This window comes from Salvelinus fontinalis, chromosome 8 (assembly GCF_029448725.1).
Source record: "Salvelinus fontinalis isolate EN_2023a chromosome 8, ASM2944872v1, whole genome shotgun sequence".
In the NCBI taxonomy this organism is placed as follows: domain Eukaryota; kingdom Metazoa; phylum Chordata; class Actinopteri; order Salmoniformes; family Salmonidae; genus Salvelinus; species Salvelinus fontinalis.
The window spans coordinates 44,741,013-44,762,895 of NC_074672.1; the positions used below are offsets into that span (position 1 = coordinate 44,741,013).

General features: G+C 43.9%; 1 protein-coding gene across 2 annotated transcripts in view; it reads right to left on the minus strand.

The window, feature by feature from the left end:
* Positions 1-21,883, minus strand: part of LOC129861313 (potassium voltage-gated channel subfamily C member 1-like) — an 88,872-nt gene that overhangs the window by 15,515 nt on the left and 51,474 nt on the right. For both annotated transcript variants that reach the window (XR_008760553.1, XM_055932624.1), the window contains exons 2-4: positions 8,893-9,036; positions 5,696-6,491; positions 4,076-4,300 (exon numbers count right to left, since the gene is read on the minus strand). Coding sequence is in view for 1 of the 2 variants with exons in the window: in XM_055932624.1 (XP_055788599.1) it covers positions 4,076-4,300; positions 5,696-6,491; positions 8,893-9,036 (1,165 nt within the window). In the remaining variant the exon portion in view is untranslated. The remainder of the gene's footprint in view (positions 1-4,075; positions 4,301-5,695; positions 6,492-8,892; positions 9,037-21,883) is intronic.

Below are 21,883 nucleotides of genomic sequence, written 5' to 3' on the forward strand. Positions count from 1 at the left end.
TATATGCAGGTATACGCCCTATACCCATTTATTTTTCAATGGGCATTTGTTACCGGTCTGAAATGGCTAGGTAGTTAGCGGTGCAAGCAAGTAGCGTTTCAATCGGCAATGTCACTCGCTCGGAGACCTTGAAGTAGTTGTTTCCCCTTTCTCTGCAAGGGCCGTGGCTTTTATGTTTATTTTTTTGAACGGTAGGTTACGCTGCTTTTGAGGTAACTGTTGTCAATGTGTTCAGAGGGTCTCTGGTTCGAGCCCAGGTTGTGGCAAGGAAAAGGACGGAAACGATACTGTTACATTGGTGCCGTGACACGGATCACTCAGTTGGGCTCTGAAGGAGGAGGAGTGTAGCTGGTTTGAAATGGCTAGCTAGTTAGCGGTGCGCGCTAGTAGCATTGATGACATCACTTCCTTTGAGACATAGAAGCAGTTGTTTCTCTTGCTCTGCAAGGACCACAGCTTTTGCGGTGCGATAGGTAACGATACCTCTTGGGTGACTGTGGTCGATATGTTTAGAGGGTCCATGGTTCGAGCCCAGGGTGGGGCAAGGAGAGGGAAGTTAGTAATATTGTTATATATTGCGTATATACTCGTTAATACCCATGATGTGTATCAAAGTAGTATAGTGGAGGTATACACCGTATCAATTATTAAGGCTGATGGAACAGATCAGAATGTTTAGCTTAAAATGTTGAGACTATTATTTCTTCACATTTTAAGGGCACAGCAATGTGCACATGGAGGTAGGCCTACGTGTGAATGTTCCAAAAGGTCATTTGCGGGGGGAGGAAAGAGTTCTAAAATGAGTACCTCTCATGTAAGCGGTTTCATAGACAGAGATTGAAATATCTGTTAGAAATTTAGAAAGAGGGGAGATCTAAAGATGCAACAACTAGCAAAAGGCCGCTAATATGACTACGATAATGCCTTTGGCTGCTAGGTTGCTGTCCCCGATAAAATCTGTGAGGGGATTGTTGATCTGTGTCCGTCCGTTAGTACGTTCGTTCGTACGTTAGTCACACACAATATCTCAGACAGCACTGGCTCAATTTTTACGAAACTTGGGTGAATCATGCATCTTGAAATAGAGATCTGGCATGAACAAAATTACACTGATTGGCCAGATGGTGGCGCTATAACAAGATATAAAAAATGCTAACTAAAGTCACGAAATTCGATACATAGTTCCCTCTCCTCACAAGGAGCAAATTTGCCTCAGATTCCCACGTGAATGTTTAAGATCTGCCATGATGGATTTTCCGCCATTTAGAATGTTGTGAAAAACACTTAAAACGCTACTCTTCTGGCACCGAAGGACCGATCTGCACTAAACCTAATATGTGGTATCTATGGACAAAGATCTCTCAACGCAATATTTTCCAGACTAGTACCTAAAACACTGACCAAATAAACATGCACGTGGGTGTGGTCTGGCACATAAATCAGTCAAGGAAATTCGTATTGTAACAACATTTGGTGCACATGTTGCTAACACTGCCAAGACTCAACATATCAAATAACATCCATATCGACCACACAGTGGTGCTATAACAGGCAAATGTTTATATCTCTTGATCTGCTTGACTCAGTGTGATGAAATTTGGCACGCATGCTCAGGGATATGAGTCTAGCTAACCCAGATACACTCCAACAGCTAACCCACGTGATATCTCAGACACTACTGGCCCTATTTTGACTAAACTTGGGTGAATGACTTGTCTTGCCATAGAGATCCAACATTTACTAAATGACACTGATTGGCCCATGGGGGGGGGGGCTGCATCATTCACGGGGGAAGACATGTTTACCGTTGCCTTGTTTGGGTTGACATGAGGTGGAAACAATGTTGGATCAATCAGTTTTTTCCCAGTGGGAACCATCTTCTGGTATATGGAAAGGCTTTCCCAAAAACCTTCTCAATAAAATGTTAACTAACTAGGCCTTCCTGGCAGAATGATAGCATGATAATTTGCATCAATCCACATCAATTTTGTGCTATCTTCATCTCCACTCCATCTCATGTGCTAACCAAACAACAGTGCTAGGTGCCTGTGCACTTTTAGTAACTTTACAACAACAACAAAAAAATGACATTTTCCTAGATTTTTCCCCAGACCTCAAAGTGGTCTCCTGACATGGTTTCAACATTGTTATGGATTTACTTAGAACATCCAATTTAGTTGACGCAGAGGGGAAAAAAAGAAACACATTTGAAACCTGTGAATTTCTGACTCAGTTGACAGCCTCATTTATCTATTTCAATAGTAGGGCCTACTAATAGCCTACTTGAACAGCGTGGGTTGGCCTGACTCTGAAAGAACAATGTCATTTTAGGTAATGCCTCTGTTTCTCTGGCGGGCCGTTTGGGATATTTTTGCAAAATTAGAGTATACCCACTTCTCCAGGCACCACTGTACGCACACACGCACACGCACACACATGCACATGCACACGCGCGCACACACACACATACACACACCATCTGTATATAAGATTCAGGATGCTAATGGGTGGTAAATGTTTGTTCAGGATGTGAAAAATGAATCCATTACGTCCAAATATAGAGTCTGGTTGTCACTCCAGGCTCTGGGGACTTTGGGGAGCTGTGATGTGATGAGATGCTTTACACAGTGTGTGTGTGTGTGTGTGTGTGTGTCAGGCAGCAGCAGGCCTATTCAAGCAGAGAATAATTGCTGCCAGTCTGACAGCCAGATGGTAATGAAGGGAATTACAGGTTGAGGCTTTTCTGTATCTCTCTTGTCTTGTTCAATGCCTCCAAGCCTCCTGTTTCAAATCAAACTCTTCATTCAGCTGATAAAACACTGAATCATGCACCACCAAAAATAAATCGTATTGTGTTGCTAGTATTCTCCTGAGAAGGTATACCGTCACAATACAAACCCTAGAAAATCTACTCCGACAACATTTCTGTCTCATTCAATCCCTTCAAGCATCCTGTTTCAAAGCAGGCTAGTCATACCATGTGAATGATAAAACCACATTGTGCCATACCATTTCCACCAATGAAAAGCTGCTAAAAAAGGTGAGGTGGTGTTGTAGATATTGACCTGAGGGCTGAGGATGTATAGCCTGCCATCACAAACATCTTGACCTGAGGGCTGAGGATGTATAGCCTGCCATCACAAACATATTGACCTGAGGGCTGAGGATGTATAGCCTGCCATCACAAACATATTTACCTGAGGGCTGAGGATGTATAGCCTGCCATCACAAACATATTGACCTGAGGGCTGAGGATGTATAGCCTGCCATCACAAACATATTTACCTGAGGGCTGAGGATGTATAGCCTGCCATCACAAACATATTGACCTGAGGGCTGAGGATGTATAGCCTGCCATCACAAACATCTTGACCTGAGGGCTGAGGATGTATAGCCTGCCATCACAAACATATTTACCTGAGGGCTGAGGATGTATAGCCTGCCATCACAAACATATTTATCAAATCAAGAGAGAGGGGGAGCGGGGGACAAGGACAGGGACCTACACATGTAGCTCAGTAGGTAGATCATGGCACTTGCAATGCCAGGGTTGTGTGTTCGATTCCCACGGGACCAGGATGAAAATGTATGCACACACTACTGTAAGTCCCCCTTGATAAGAGCATCTGCTAAATTACTAAAATGTAAATGATGCTGGCTGTTACCAGACCTGGGACTACTGCCTCACTGTACTCATCTAAGGGTTATTCCCACAGAGGTTAAATTGTGCCTCACTGTTGAACCAGACAGTTGATGTAAAACTGATCAATAGATTTTCCAGTAAAGCTTCAGGTGAAACATGACTTATTCTACTCTGGGTTGTTATGGTTCTCAGGGTTGTCATGGTGAGGATAAGAGGGTTCTGAATAATGGATACAATGAGTAGTATGGTTGTCTAGGTTTCGACCTATTGACCTCGAGTCTGCAGCCTCCTTTGTCATTGTATTCACAGTTACCAATCCCATCCGTTCCTCTAATTCAGAGTGGTCGTTGTGTGTAGGACCTATGCTTGCGGTGGGCTCTGTGTTTCTGAGAGAGAGAGAGAGTCAGAGAGTCAGTCTGTGGCTCAACCTACCAGTGCGTATGGTGTGCTCTCCTCCAGTGCACGAGAAGTCCCCAGAGGTAAGCAGGAAGCAGGTCGCCTCTTTCTTGGTGGCCTTGTTCCCCCTGACCGACCGGGCGTGTTTGCGGCCGTGGCTGTGCCGTAGGTTCCACTTCTCGCTGGGTGACAGCGGCTGGGTCAGGCTGCACCCCTCATCCGACGACAGAGTCAAGTTGGCGTCTCCGTTCTGCTTGGAGTCTGACAGGAGGACAGACTTGGTTCATAAAGCATAGGATCTAGGATCAGGTCCTCCCTGTCCACATCATCTTATTCATTAGGGTATAAATGGCTAAACTGATCCATGATCAGCACTCCTACTCTGACAGAGTCATGTTGGTGTCTCCATTTTGCTCATATCCCCAACTAAGTGTCTCAGACTAGAAGTGCTGATCAAGGATCAGGTCCCTCTGTCCTGCTCATGTTATCTTATTCAATATGCTTTAAAAATGATTTAAAAATCCATGATCATCACTCCTACTCTGAGACTCTTTGTGAATACAAGCCGACCCAGACCGGGATTCAAAATACTATTTGTAATAAATTCAATACTTTAGCTGGACTTGAATGAGCTTGCCAGGCGCAATGGAACCAATGGATTATTCCCCAAAGTTCTAACCCCGCCCATTTGGAAGCAAAGGGTCCAACTAATGAACATGTTTTGAGTAGTATTTGAACCCATGTACTGCAAGAGACACAAGGCCCGGACAGTAAACGCCAAAGATTTTACTCAACATCTCCTCAGGTTTTTAGAGAGAAGGTTAAACTACAGAGCCACAATGTAACGTTACTGTGAAAACACACATTTTCTCCCTGGGCAAACTCTGAAATGAATCTGAAATGAACCTAATGTATTAAATGAAATTAACCTAATGTATTATCTGGGAAGGGTATGAGAATGATTGTATCATGTTGGGCCCTAGTCTTCAGGGCTAAGTACAGTAAGCCTATTTTATTACTTTATTATCGTGAAGGGGGGGGGGGGGGGGGGGGGAGTACATGATTACAGTAGAAAGGAAAGAGTTCTATTTTACTGTTTGTAAAACAACACTGCAAATACATCATCTAATACCTATTGGTGTAAAAATGCACTACTGCAGTATTCATCACTAACGCCTTCAATTTGAGTTTGAATGTGTAAAATGAGTGATGGTATAAATGAATGGTAAATCCATTCATCATTATGGTCGTTGGTTCGTAGACAATGATTCAGTTTGATGTGTAAAGGAAGGAAGTAGGTTTGGAAAAGTTTGAATGACGTCTGAGTGTGATCGGGTGGAATGGTTTGATGGTTCTGAATAGCGAAACGTCCACTTATCATTGTGGCCTACGATATATCATAACGATGCTTCCAACACATACTGGTACAGGGATGGGTCGATAAACATGGTGTATGGAGCGATATTACTGCCAACAGAATTTGAAATTGGATTTAAATCATGTTGAATGTGTCTCTGACCTGAGTTGTTCTAGCTGATTTTCTCATACCAATGCTTCAAAAAGATTGAAGTGTGTAATGAATAAATAGAGTATAGGGGGAAATTAGTGCCAAAACATTGATGTTTATATTCAGATTCAAATTTGAATTGGTCTGACCTGAGCGGTTCCTGTTGATATTATCCTCTGCAGCCAGCGGACACGTATCACTCTGAGTACTGTCCCTGGGAGAGGTAGCGACAGACTTCCCGAACGAGGCCGTGTCCGTGGGAGCGTCCGGGTTCGGATTGTGCGCCTTCTTCTTCTTAGGCAGCTTCTGTTTAGCCATGGCCAGGGAGTAGTACATCCCAAAGTTATTGACTATAACAGGCACGGGCATGGCGATGGTCAGCACCCCCGCCAGGGCGCACAGCGCACCCACCATCATGCCCAGCCACGTCTGGGGGTACATGTCCCCGTAGCCCAGGGTGGTCATGGTGACCACGGCCCACCAGAAGGAGATGGGGATGTTTTTGAAGTGGGTGTGTTTAGAGCCGCGCGGGTCGTCCGGTTGGGCCCCTATCCGCTCCGCGTAGTAGATCATCGTGGCGAAGATGAGGACGCCCAACGCCAGGAAGACGATGAGCAGGCAGAACTCGTTGACGCTGGCTCTCAACGTGTGGCCGAGAACCCTCAGACCAACGAAATGCCTGGTCAGCTTGAAGATGCGGAGGATCCGGACGAAGCGGACGACCCGTAGAAACCCCAGGATGTCGGAGGCTGCTTTAGAGGAGGACAGGCCGCTGAGGCCCATCTCCAGGTAGAAGGGCAGGATGGCCACGAAGTCAATGACGTTTAACATGTTCTTGATGAAGAGCAGCTTGTCGGGGCAGCACACGATGCGGACGAAGAACTCCAAGGTGAACCAGACCACACAAACGCCTTCCACCACGGTCAGAATGGGCTTGGTCACCACCTAGAGTAGATCACATTATGGATTAGATTATACATTACATTAGATTACAGATTAGATTATACATTAGATTCGATTACACATTAGATTATACATTACATTAGATTACAGATTAGATTATACATTATGTTAGATTATACATTAGATTATACATTACATTAGATTACAGATTCGATTATACATTAGATTCGATTACACATTAGATTATAAATTAGATTATACATTAGAGTACAGATTAGATTATACATTACATTAGATTATAGATTAGACTATACATTAGATTATACATTACATTAGATTATACATTACATTAGATTATACATTACATTAGACTGTACATTACATTATACATTACATTAAATTATGCATTAGATTATACATTCTATTAGATTATACATTACATTAGATTATACATTACATTAGACTGTACATTACATTATACATTACATTAAATTATGCATTAGATTATACATTCTATTAGATTATACATTAGATTAGAGTATACACTAGATTTGATTGTAGATTAAATTATACATTAGAGTATACATTAGATTAGAGTATACACTAGATTTGATTGTAGATTAGATTATACATTAGATTATACATTCTATTAGAGTATACATTAGATTAGAGTATACACTAGATTTGATTGTAGATTAGGTTATACATTAGATTATTGAATTTCAATTCAGGGATCATTGAAGTATCAATCTATTAATCTATATATTATCTAAATTCATTTGGTCACTAAAATGTGCTTAAAAATGATACAAGACTATACAGTACAGTATTGTACAGTACAGTACAATGCAGTACAATACAATACAACACAATACAGTACAATACAGTACAATGCAATACAGTACAATACAATATAGTACAATACACTGCAGTACAATACAATGCAATACAGTACAATACAATATAGTACAATACTATACAGTACAACACAGTACCATACAATATAGTACCATAAAATACAGTACAATACAGTACCATACAATACAGTATAATACAGTCCCGTACAATACAATACAGTACAGTACAGCACAGTACAATACAGTACAATACCATACAGTACAATACAGTGCAATACAGTACAGTACAATACAGTACCATACAGTACCATACAGTACAGTACAATACAGTACAATACCATACAGTACAATACAGTGCAATACAGTACAGTACAATACAGTACCATACAGTACAGTACAATACAGTACCACACAGTACAATATAGTACAATACAGTACAGCACCATACAGTACAATACAGTACCATACAATACAGTACAATACAGTACCATACATTACAGTACAATACAGTACAATACAGTACCATACAGTACAGTACAATACAGTACAATACAGTACAGTACCATACAGTACAATACAGTACCATACAGTGCAGTACAATACAGTACAGTACCATACAGTACAATACAGTGCAATAGAGTACAATACAGTACCATACAGTACAATACAGTGCAATAGAGTACCATACAGTACCATAAAGTACAATACAATGCAATATAGTACAATACAGTACCATACAGTACACTACAGTGCAATACAGTGCAACACAGTACCATACAGTACAATGCAATATAGTACAATACAGTACCATACAGTACAATACAGTACACTACAGTACCATACAGTACAATACAGTGCAATAGAGTACAATACAGTAACATACAGTACAATACAATGCAATATAGTACAATACAGTACCATACAGTACACTACAATACAACACAATACAGTACAATACATATAAATATTAATAATAATCTAATGTATAATCTATACAAGGTCCAATACATGTAGGTCCCTATGCACAAACAATGAAATGATCACCATATTGTTTTCACCTGTCCATCTCAGATCTCCACTAGAGACTAGAGGCTCTGCGTTCTCCACTAGAGGCTAGAGGCTCTGGGTTCTCCACTAGAGGCTCTGGGTTCTCCACTAGAGGCTAGAGGCTCTGGGTTCTCCATTAGAGGCTAGAGGCTCTGGGTTCTCCACTAGAGGCTCTGGGTTCTCCACTAGAGGCTAGAGGCTCTGGGTTCTCCACTAGAGGCTAGAGGCTCTGGGTTCTCCACTAGAGGCTCTGGGTTCTCCACTAGAGGCTCTGGGTTCTCCACTAGAGGGTAGAGGCTCTGGGTTTTCCACTAGAGGCTCTGGGTTCTCCACTAGAGGCTAGAGGCTCTGGGTTCTCCATTAGAGGCTAGAGGCTCTCCACTAGAGGCTAGAGACTCTGGGTTCTCCACTAGAGGCTAGAGGCTCTGGGTTCTCCACTAGAGGCTAGAGGCTCTGGGTGCTCCACTAGAGGCTAGAGGCTCTGGGTTCTTTCTGGAAAGCATCATAGTTTATTGACAATGAGGATTCCCCTCTCTTACCTCCACCGAGACCACCACCTCCGTGTGGTTCCCCACCACCACGTGTTCCGTGCGGTTCTGCAGGTCATTGAAGTACTCGTGGGTCTCCAGACAGAACGTAGTGATGGAAACCAGAATGAAGAAGAGGGAGGCAAACGCTATGCCCTGAAACAAGACAATCAACCAGTCAATCACTCAATTAACCAATCACTCTTAACCAATCACTCAATTAACCAAATCATTTAAATGTATTCATAAAGCGAGCAGTTTTCATAAAGTGTCTTTATGGTACAACTCAATAGTAACACTCAAAGTGCCTTCAGAGTACAACCGCTGCCCTGGGTTAAACAGTTTACAGAAGATAATCATGACAGGTGTCTACTCTGCCTCTGACCGATACCGACTGAATTTAGAGAGAACTTTTTACTGATACCGATAATAAGAATAAGTAGCCTTTACTCGAAGATTGTAATAAGTCTGCTAGTATGGGCTATTGCCAAATGGACAATTGATAGCTTACAACATTCAAAGTAGTAGTAGTAAGTTTTATTGGGTAATACAAATAAAAGTACCTGGTACACATTAATGTTATGAATTTATCGTGATAATTCAGTCCATTTATTGGGATATGGATTTTTTGGGGGGAGCCCATATCACTCTACTCTGACCTTAAACTCACCACTGAAAAGCTCATCATTCACCTGCTTTCCTGCTCATCTACCACAATAACTCTGGTCTGTCTGTGTTTGTGTTAGCATTTGTGTTTGTGTTATCCATTGTGTTTGTGTTAGCATTTGTGTTTGTGTTAGCATTTGTGTTTGTGTTAGCATTTGTGTTTGTGTTATCCATTGTGTTTGTGTTAGCATTTGTGTTTGTGTTATCCATTGTGTTTGTGTTAGCATTTGTGTTTGTGTTATCCATTGTGTTTGTGTTATCCATTGTGTTTGTGTTAGCATTTGTGTTTGTGTTATCCATTGTGTTTGTGTTATCCATTGTGTTTGTGTTATCCATTGTGTTTGTGTTATCCATTGTGTTTGTGTTAGCATTTGTGTTTGTGTTATCCATTGTGTTTGTGTTAGCATTTGTGTTTGTGTTATCCATTGTGTTTGTGTTAGCATTTGTGTTTGTGTTAGCATTTGTGTTTGTGTTAGCATTTGTGTTTGTGTTAGCATTTGTGTTATCCATTGTGTTTGTGTTAGCATTTGTGTTTGTGTTATCCATTGTGTTTGTGTTAGCATTTGTGTTTGTGTTATCCATTGTGTTTGTGTTATCCATTGTGTTTGTGTTAGCATTTGTGTTTGTGTTATCCATTGTGTTTGTGTTATCCATTGTGTTTGTGTTAGCATTTGTGTTTGTGTTATCCATTGTGTTTGTGTTAGCATTTGTGTTTGTGTTATCCATTGTGTTTGTGTTAGCATTTGTGTTTGTGTTATCCATTGGAAAACAAAATCCAAACAATGTACTGTCCTGCTAATTGATTTGTGTGGGAGAGCTGAACGTAGAGATGGCAGGTACTAAGTGCCTGAATGGCATTGATGGGACATACAGGTATTTATCCAGCTGCCAGAGGAGGAGGAGGAGGAGGAGGAGGAGGAGGAGGAGAGAAGTACAGTAGAGAGTTAATCCAATCTGTCCATGGTGATATAGTCAAGACTAATAACCCCTGAGTCCTTTCACAGTCACAGCGCCGTCCCAAATTCCACACCATTCCCTACATAGTGCACTACTTTTGACCGGGGCATATAGGGCTCTCTTGTGAAAAGAAGTGCACTATATGGGAAAAAGGATGTCATTTCGAATGTACACTCAGACTATACAAGGGAATATGAAAACAGCTCATTTTCAGATGTGTTGATAGTCGATAGGTGACATTTGTCAACCTCCGTACTGTGGCCGCATCATAATCAACACCATGCTGTGATTAGTAGCTAGTTGACAATTGGCTAAATCACACTAAAGGCTAAATGGCACTAAAGGCTAAATCACACTAAAGGCTAAATGGCACTAAAGGCTAAATCACACTAGGGGCTAAATGGCACTAAAGGCTAAATCACACTAAGGGCTAAATCACACTAAAGGCTAAATCACACTAAAGGCTAAATGGCACTAAAGGCTAAATCACACTAAAGGCTAAATGGCACTAAAGGCTAAATCACACTAAAGGCTAAATCACACTAAAGGCTAAATGGCACTAAAGGCTAAATCACACTAAAGGCTAAATCACATGAAGGGCTAAATCACACTAAGGGATAAATCACACTAAGGGATGAATCACACTATAAATCATACTAAGGGCTAAATCACAAGAGGGGTAAATCACACTAAGGGCTAAATCACACTAAAGGCTAAATGGCACTAAAGGCTAAATCACAAGAGGGGTAAATCACACTAAGGGCGAAATCACAATAAAGGCTAAATCACACTAAGGGCTAAATCACACTAAGGGATAAATCACACTATAAATCACACTAAGGGCTAAATCACACTAAGAGCTAAATCACACTAAGGGCTAAATCACACTAAAGGCTAAATCACACGAAGGGCTAAATCACACTAAAGGCAAAATCACACTATAAATCACACTAAGGGCTAAATCACACTATGGGCTAAATCACACTGAGGGCTAAATCACACTAAGGGCTAAATCACACTAAAGGCTAAATCACACGAAGGGCTAAATCACACTGAGGGCTAAATCACACTAAGGGCTAAATCACACTAGGGCTAAATCACACTAAAGGCTAAATCACACCAAGGGCTAAATCACACTGAGGGCTAAATGGCACTATAGGTTAAATCACACTAAAGGCTAAATCACATTAAGGGCTAAATCACACTAAAGGCTAAATCACACTAAGGGCTAAATCACACTAAAGGCTAAATCACACTAAGGGCTAAATCACACTAAATGCTAAATCACACTAAAGGCTAAATCACACTAAAGGCTAAATCACACTAAGGGCTAAATCACACTATAAATCACACTAAGGGCTAAATCACACTATAAATCACACTAAGGGCTAAATCACACTATAAATCACACTAAGGGCTAAATCACACTATAAATCACACTAAGGGCTAAATCACACTATAAATCACACTAAGGGCTAAATCACACTAAAGGCTAAATCACACTAAAGGCTAAATTATTAACTGCTTCATCATTATGGGTACATCACATGTTTTTATGTTTTTTTAATAGAATGAATACATCAATCTTTATTGATGTAATAAAAAAGTGTGACATCTAAAGTACATCTCCACAAAGAAAAGCTTTAGTTCCTCTATCATCATTACAACATTCATCAGTTAGTGTAAAACAGCAGAGGGAGGGTCCCCTGGGTCTCTGGGTCGCTGGGTCCCCTGGGTCTCTAGGTCCCCTGGGTCTCTGGGTCCCCTGGGTCGCTGGGTCCCCTGGGTCTCTAGGTCCCCTGGGTCTCTGGGTCCCCTGGGTCCCCTGGGTCTCTGGGTCGCTGGGTCCCCTGGGTCTCTAGGTCCCCTGGGTCTCTGGGTCCCCTGGGTCCCCTGGGTCTCTGGGTCCCCTGGGTCGCTGGGTCCCCTGGGTCTCTAGGTCCCCTGGGTCTCTGGGTCCCCTGGGTCTCTGGGTCCCCTGGGTCCCCTGGATCTCTGGTTCCCCTGGGTCTCTGGGGTCTCTGGGTCCCCTAGGTCTCTGGGTCCCCTGGGTCTCTGGGTCCCCTGGGTCTCTGGGTCCCCTGGGTCCCCTGGATCTCTGGGTCCCCTGGGTCTCTGGGTCCCCTGGGTCTCTGGGTCCTCTGGGTCTCCTGGGTCCCCTGGGTCCCCTGGGTCTCTGGGTCCCCTGGATCTCTGGGTCCTCTGGGTCCCCTGGGTCTCTGGGTCCTCTGGGTCTCTGGGTCCCCTGGGTCTCTGGGTCCCCTGGGTCTCTGGGTCCCCTGGGTCGCTGGTACTTAGTCCCTGGTCCCTTGTCTCTGGTGTCTGGTCTTTGGTCTCTGGTCACGGTCTCTGGTCCAGGGTATCTGGGTCCTTGGTCCCCGGGCTTTGGTACCTGGGTTCCTGGTGTCTGGTCTCTGGTCCCTTGTCTCTGGTCCCTGATCTCTGGTGTCTGGTCTTTGGTCTCTGGTCCCTTGTCTCTGGTCCCTGATCTCTGGTGTCTGGTCTTTGGTCTCTGGTCCCTGGTCTCTGGTCCAGGGTATCTAGGTCCCTGGTCCCCGGGCTCTGGTCTCTGGTCCCTTGGTCCCCGGGCTCTGGTACCTGGGTTCCTGGTGTCTGGTCTCTGGTCTCTTTGGTCTCTGGAACTACAATAAGTATGACTTTTGATCGTAGAATGAGTGCTATATATCTTGGGATGGAAAGACAAATATCTACAGAACATCTATCTGAGCCCATATAGTCTATCATCATAACAACATTCATCAGTGTGTGAGCACGGTCTCCTGGGTCTCTAGCACGGTCTCCTGGGTCTCTAGCCTCAGGGGTTACTCACAAGACCCTCTTCTGCCCCACAGAGAGTGCAGGTCCCTGGGGTTTCTCCTGCACAACAGAGGAGTGTGGATCTGTGGGGCCAGCCAAAGGACAAAGACAGCCAGTCTGCCTCCCTCCCTCCCTCCCTGTCCCTCCCTCCCTCCCTGTCTGCCTGCCTCCCCCCCTCCCTGTCGGCCTGCCTCCCTCCCTCCCTGTCTGTCTGCCTGCCTCCCTCCCTGTCTGTCTGCCTGCCTCCCTGTCTGTCTGCCTCCCTCCCTGTCTGCCTCCCTGCCTGCCTCCCTCCCTCCATGTCTGCCTGCCTGTCTCCCTCCCTCCCTGTCTGCCTCCCCCTGTCTGCCTGCCTCCCTCCCTCCCTCCCTGTCTGCCTGCCTCCCTCCCTGTCTGCCTGCCTCCCTCCCTGTCTGTCTGCCTGCCTCCCTCCCTCCCTCCCTGTCTGCCTGCCTCCCTCCCTCCCTCCCTGTCTGCCTGCCTGCCTCCCTGTCTGTCTGCCTCCCTCCCTCCCTCCCTGTCTGCCTGCCTGCCTCCCTCCCTCCCTCCCTCCCTCCCTGTATGCCTCCCTCCCTCCCTCCCTGTCTGCCTGCCTGCCTCCCTCCCTGTCTGTCTGCCTGACTCCCTCCCTGTCTGCCTGACTCCCTGCCTCCCTCCCTGTCTGCCTGCCTCCCTGTCTGTCTGTCTGTCTGTCTGTCTGTCTGTCTGTCTGCCTGACTCCCTCCCTGTCTGCCTGTCTCCCTCCCTCCCTGTCTGCCTGCCTCCCTCCCTGCCTGTCTGTCTGTCTCCCTCCCTCCCTGTCTGTGTGTCTGCCTGTCTCCCTCCCTACCTCCCTGTCTGCCTCCCTGTCTGTCTGTCTGTCTGCCTGACTCCCTCCCTCCCTCCCTCCCTGTCTGCCTGACTCCCTCCCTCCCTCCCTGTCTGCCTGACTCCCTCCCTCCCTCCCTCCCTGTCTGCCTGCCTCCCTCCCTGTCTGTCTGCCTGACTCCCTCCCTGTCTGCCTGACTCCCTCCCTCCCTGTCTGCCTGCCTCCCTGTCTGTCTGTCTGTCTGTCTGCCTGACTCCCTCCCTGTCTGCCTGCCTGTCTCCCTCCCTCCCTGTCTGCCTGCCTCCCTGCCTGCCTCCCTCCCTCCCTCCCTGTCTGCCTGCCTCCCTCCCTCCCTGTCTGTCTGTCTGACTCCCTCCCTCCCTCCCTCCCTGTCTGTCTGCCTGACTCCCTCCCTCCCTCCCTGTCTGCCTGACTCCCTCCCTCCCTCCCTCCCTGTCTGTCTATCTGCCTGACTCCCTCCCTCCCTCCCTGTCTGCCTGCCTCCCTCCCTCCCTGTCTGTCTGCCTCCCTGTCTGCTCCTCTTTGTCTTTCAGAACGTGAAATGTTGAGTATGGCTCTGGAGAGTACCAGTGGCAAGCATATTTACACTGCACTGAGAGATACTGCAGACCTACAGTCTGTCCACAGACACACACACACACACACACACACACACACACACACACACACACACACACACACACACACACACACACACACACACACACACACACACACACACACACACACACACACACACACCATCTAAACTCATGCAGATGTTTCCATTGTGTCTCTTCATCAATAACCTCCTAGCAGAGACACAACACAGACAGACAGAGATCACACAGCCAGACACACAGACAACCAGACAGATAGCCAGATAATTAAAACAGAACCATCAGTCTGACTAACAGGTGCATTTTGAGGAGACGATATGATGTGTGCAGGTCTTGGTTCCTAGTAGGAGACGATATGATGTGTGCAGGTCTTGGTTCCTAGTAGGAGATGATATGATGTGTGCAGGTCTTGGTTCCCAGGAGGAGACAATATGATGTGTGCAGGTCTTGGTTCCTAGGAGGAGACGATATGATGTGTGCAGGTCTTGGTTCCCAGGAGGAGATGATATGATGTGTGCAGGTCTTGGTTCCCAGGAGGAGACGATATGATGTGTGCAGGTCTTGGTTCCTAGTAGGAGATGATATGATGTGTGCAGGTCTTGGTTCCTAGTAGGAGACGATATGATGTGTGCAGGTCTTGGCTCCTAGTAGGAGACGATATGATGTGTGAAGGTCTTGGCTCCTAGTAGGAGACGATATGATGTGTGCAGGTCTTGGCTCCTAGTAGGAGACGATATGATGTGTGCAGGTCTTGGCTCCTAGCAGGAGATGATATGATGTGTGAAGGTCTTGGTTCCTAGTAGGAGACGATATTATGTGAGCAGGTCTTGGCTCCTAGCAGGAGACGATATGATGTGTGCAGGTCTTGGCTCCTAGTAGGAGACGATATGATATGTGCAGGTCTTGGCTCCTAGCAGTAGTGGTGCATGGATAAAATCACTGGGGAAGCCAAGCCGCCCCCACCATATTAAAACCTAGGTGTTGTGGTAATTGTGTTTGCTCTATAACCTGTTAATTCATATGCTTTGACACCGTGATATATATAGGCCTAAAGGCCGAGACAATAAGAAGACACAGTGGCAGGAAATTCATCAACACCTTTGTTTCATCACAAAACCGGATACCAAACTCTGTCCAGTGAAGTCCACAACGCATATTATATTGCATGTACAGTAACAGACAGTACATGACCTACAGCATGGTCAAGCTAGTTAATGTTTCAGACATTTTAGGACGGCTAAACATCTATTGATTTAGAACCACAGAGAGTTACCGCAAGTCACAAAACAGGAGCTGCCTCCGCTATTCCAGCAGCATTTCAACTTTAACATTTCAACATCATCAAATCACCTCTGCTTAGTCTAATACAGTGACAACTAAAATATACCCAAAACTATTTAGTCCAATAAGATAAATATGATGTGGCTGTCCATGGTTCTGATTTCTGTGTGCGTGTGTGTGTGTGTGTGTGTGTGTGTGTGTGTGTGTGTGTGTGTGTGTGTGTGTGTGTGTGTGTGTGTGTGTGTGTGTGTGTGTGTGTGTGTGTGTGTGTGTGTGTGTGTGTGTGTGTAAGTAGAAAAACATGTTGACTCACCCTACTTGTAGAGAAACACCAATGCCTTCTTCCTCTCTTTCAAGTTGATGAAATGTTCTGTCACTCTGTCATACCGTACGTGCTTTCATTTTTTTGTTGAAGACAAGGTGAGCGCTACCATCAGTCCTGTGTAATGCCAACAGTAACGCATCCTGAGACCATTCATGTGTGGGGTTGCTTCTCAGCCAAGGGAGTGGGCTCACTCACAATTTTGCCTAAGAACACAGCCATGAATAAAGAATGGTACCAACACATCCTCCGAGAGCAACTTCTCCCAACCATCCAGGAACAGTTTGGTGACGAACAATGCCTTTTCCAGCATGATGGAGCACCTTGCCATAAGGCAAAAGTGATAACTAAGTGGCTCGGGGAACAAAACATTGATATTTTGGGTCCATGGCCAGGAAAATCCCCAGACCTCCCCAGACTTCTTATGGCTGCAATCCCGTTAACGGGATGATATGACAAAAGCCAGTGAAAGTGCAGGGCGCCAAATTCAAACAACAGAAATCTCATAATTAAAATTCCTCAAACATACATGTATCTTATACCATTTTAAAGGTAATCTTGTTGTTAATCCCACCAATGTGTCCGATTTCAAATAGGCTTTACAGCGAAAGCACCACAAACGATTATGTTAGGTCACTGCAAAATCACAGACAAACACAGTCATTTTTCCAGCCAAAGACAGGAGTCACAAAAAGCAGAAATAGAGATAAAATTAATCACTAACCGTTGATGATCTTCATCAGATGACACTCATAGGACTTCATGTTACACAATACATATATGTTTTGTTCGATAAAGCTCATATTTATATGCAAAAACCTCAGTTTACATTGGCGCCATGTTCAGAAATGCCTCCAAAATATCTGGAGAAATTGCAGAGAGCCACGTCAAAGAACATAAATATACTCATCATAAACTTTGATGAAAGATACATGTTTTACATAGAATTAAAGATACACTTGTTCTTAATGCAACCGCTGTGTCAGATTTCAAAAAGCTTTACGGAAAAAGCACAATATTCAATAATCTGAGAACAGCGTTCAGCCACAAAAGGAAGCCATACAGTTACCCGCCAAATTGTGCAGTCAACAAAACTCATAAAAAGCATTATAAATCTTCACTTACCTTTGCTGATCTTCGTCGGAATACACTCCCAGGACTCCCACTTCCACAAGAAATGTTCGTTTTGTTCGGTAATGTCCATCATTTATGTCCAAAAAGCTATTTTTGTTAGCGTGTTTGGTAAACAAATCCAAAGTCAGAAAGCGCGTTCACTAAAAGCTGACGAAATGTAAAAAAGTTCCGTAACAGTCAGTAGAAACATGTCAAACGGTGTATTGAATCAATCTTTAGAATGTTTTTAACACAAATCTTCAGTAACGTTCCAACCGGAGAATTACATTGACTTCAGATGTGCGATGGAACAGAGCTCCCTTTCATGTGAACGCGCATGGTCAGAGCATGGCCAGGTCATGGTAGACCTGACTATTTCCTGTCTCCTTCAGCCCCACTTCACAGTAGCGGAATCAGACAAGGTTCTCCAGACTGTTGACATCTAGTGGAAGTCGTAGGAAGTGCAAACGCATCCATATCCCACTGTGTGTTCAATAGAGGCTGTGTTGAAAATCGACCAACCTCAGAATTCCCACTTCCTGTTTGGATTTTTTCTCAGGTTTTTGCCTGCCATATGAGTTCTGTTATACTCACAGACATCATTCAAACAGTTTTAGAAACTTCAGTGTTTTCTATCCAATACGAATAATAATATGCATATATTAGCAACTGGGACTGAGGAGCAGGCAGTTTACTATGGGCACCTCTGTGCACCTTTCATCCAAGCTACTCAATACTGCCCCTGCAGCCATAAGAAGTTAATCCCATTGAGAACTTGTGGTCAATCCTCAAGAGGCGGGTGGACAAACAAAAACCCACAAATTCTGACAAACTCCAAGTATTGATTATGCAAGAATGGGCTGCCATCAGTCAGGATGTGACCCAGAAGTTAATTGACAGCATGCCAGGGCGGATTGCAGAGGTCTTGAAAAAGAAGGGTCAACACTGCAAATATTGACTCTTTGCATCAATTATTGATGTAATTGTCAATAAAAGCCTTTGACACTTATACTTATACTTCAGTATTCCATAGTAACATCTGACAAAAATATCGAAAGACACTGAAGCAGCAAACTTTGTGGAAATTAATATTTGTGTCATTCTCAAAACATTTGGCCATGGCTGTATATCTTTGTGATGGTGGTATGTAAGGTACTGTATAACACCTGAATCATAGAACACACCATTTCTATGGAGGATGAAGGCCAGCTCAATACTCTGTTCCATTGTCACCCCTGGTTAAATAACTTGCCTATAAAGCTACTTTCAAAATGGCCATTCCTTATTTATCAAACTGACTCCTTCATATTGCACTCTAGTCTCTCTGGTTAATTAACATGTCTGTAGAGTTTCTGTAACTCCTTCATATTGCACTCTAGTCTCTCTGGTTAATTAACATGTCTGTAGAGTTTCTGTAACTCCTTCATATTGCACTCCAGTCTCTCCGGTTAATTAACATGTCTGTAGAGTTTATGTAACTCCTTCATATTGCACTCCAGTCTCTCAAGTTAATTAACATGTCTGTAGAGTTTCTGTAACTCCTTCATATTGCACTCTAGTCTCTCTGGTTAATTAACATGTCTGTAGAGTTTCTGTAACTCCTTCATATTGCACTCCAGTCTCTCCGGTTAATTAACATGTCTGTAGAGTTTCTGTAACTCCTTCATATTGCACTCTAGTCTCTCTGGTTAATTAACATGTCTGTAGAGTTTATGTAACTCCTTCTAATTTCACTACTCATCCCTATGATTATAATACAGTCATATATATGTGCGCACACATGAAATCGTGTATAATAAATAGGAATCTCTGAGAATGTATGAATGGACTTTTTTTGACATGGGTAATGATGTCTGAGGCTGTCCTGAATGGAATCCTATTCCCTAGCCCTAAAGGGGTCAAAAGTAGTGCACTATATACTGTATAAAAAAAGGATGCCTGAGAATGAATGGTACTTACTATGGATGGATAGGTTTGTCTGCATCATTTCTTTCAGTTTAATTATGCATTGTTGATTTATGGTAGCCTATTTACAACTTGGCAAATCAAATTGGTCTCTCAGGGACCGTTCTAATCGCCTCTTTGATTAAATTAGACAATTGTCTAGAAAGTCAATCTGTGGCCTGCACATAGAAAACAAGTGCAAGAAAAGGAAATTGTATTCTGTCAGAATCACTTTCACAGAAATATCTCTTAAATAACGAGCAATATAGTGTTGTTTCACATCTGTGAGATAAATTAATTGAATCTCAGACTTGACAAAGCTCACAGACCAACAAGTGTATCAGATCTATGTCTGTATGTACAGTGTCTTTGTAAAGTATTCAGACCCCGTGACTTTTTCCACATTTTGGTAGGTTACACCTTCTTCTGAAATTGATTCAATTGTATTTTTGTCACTCATCAATCTACACACAATACCCCATAATGACAAAGCAAATAAAAAATGAAATATTACATTTACATAAGTATTCAGACCCTTTACTCAGTATTTTGTTGAAGCACCTTTGGCAGCGATTACAGCCTCAAGTCTTCTTGGGTATGACGCTACAAGCTTGGCACAGCTGTATTTGGGGAGTTTCTACCATTCTTCTCTACAAATCCTCTCAAGTTCTGTCACGTTGGATGTGGAGCGTTGCTGCACAGCTATTTTCAGTTCTCTCCAGAGATGTTCGATCGGGTTCAAGTCCGGGTTCTGGCTAGACAACTCAAGGACATTCAGAGACCGGTTCCCGAAGCCACTCCTGTGTTGTCTTGGCTGTGTGCTTAGGGTTGTTGTCGTGTTGGAAGGTGAATCTTTGCACCAGTCTGATGTCCTGAGCACTCTGGAGCAGGTTTTCATCAAGGATCTCTCCGTTCATCTTTGCCTCGATTCTGACTAGTCTCCCAGTCCCTGTTGCTGAAAAACATCCCCACAGCATGATGCTGCCACCATCATGCTTCACCGTAGAGATGGTGCCAGGTTTCATCCAGATGTGACGCTCTCAGACCAGAGAATCTTGTTTCTCATGGTCTGAGAGTCCTTTAGGTGCCTTTTGGCAAACTCCAAGCGGGTTGTCATGTGCCTTTTACTGAGGAGTGGCTTCCGTTTGGCCACTCTACCATAAAGGCCTGATTGATGGAGTGCTGCAGAGATGATTGTCCTTCTGGAAGTTTCTCCCATCTCCACAAAGAAACTCTAGAGCTCTGTCAGAGTGACCAGTGGGATATTGGTCACCTCCTTGACCAAGGTTCTTCTCCCCAGATTGCTCAGTTTGGCAGGGGCGGCCATCTCTAGGAAGAGTCTTGGTGGTTCCAAACTTCTTCCATTTAAGAATGACGGAGGCCACTGTGTTCTTGGGGACCTTCAATGCTGTAGACATTTTTTGGTACCTTTGCGTAGATCTGTGCCTCGACACAATCCTGTCTCGGAGCTCTACGGACAATTCCTTCGATCTCATGGCTTGGTTTTTGCTCTGACATACACTGTCAACTGTGGGACCTTATATAGACAGGTGTGTGCCTTTCCAAATCATGTCCAATCAATTGAATTTACCACAGTTGGACTCCAATCAAGTTGTAGAAACATCTCAAGGATGATCAATGGAAACAGGATGCACCTGAGCTCAATTTCGAGTCTCATAGCAAAGAGTCTGAATACTTATGGAAATAAGATATTTATGTTTTTATTTTTAAAAACATTTGCTTGATGTGACAATAACCATAGGAGTTAGCAATACTGCACTAACAGACCATAGGAGTTAGCAATACTGTACTAACAGACCATAGGAGTTAGCAATACTGTACTAACAGACCATAGGAGTTAGCAATACTGTACTAACAGACCATAGGAGTTAGCAATACTGTACTAACAGACCATAGGAGTTAGCAATACTGCACTAACAGACCATAGGAGTTAGCAATACTGCACTAACAGACCATAGGAGTTAGCATTACTGTACTAACAGACCATAGGAGTTAGCATTACTGTACTAACAGACCATAGGATTTAGCAATACTGCAGATCTGGGATCAGGCTAGTTGGTCGATGAAATGCTGACCCATTAGCTTGTCTATGTATCTGTGTGGAGAGACTAACAGCTTGTCTATGTATCTGTGTGTGGAGCCCAACAGCTTGTCTATGTATCTGTGTGGAGATACCAACAGCTTGTCTATGTATCTGTGTGGAGATACCAACAGCTTGTCTATGAATCTGTGTGGAGATACCAACAGTTTGTCTATGTATCTGTGTGGAGAAACCAACAGCTTGTCTATGTATCTGTGTGGAGATACCAACAGCTTGTCTATGTATCTGTGTGGAGATACCAACAGCTTGTCTATTTATCTGTGTGAAGAGACCAACAGCTTGTCTATGTATCTGTGTGGAGAGACCAACAGCTTGTCTATGTATCTGTGTGGAGAGACCAACAGCTTGTCTAT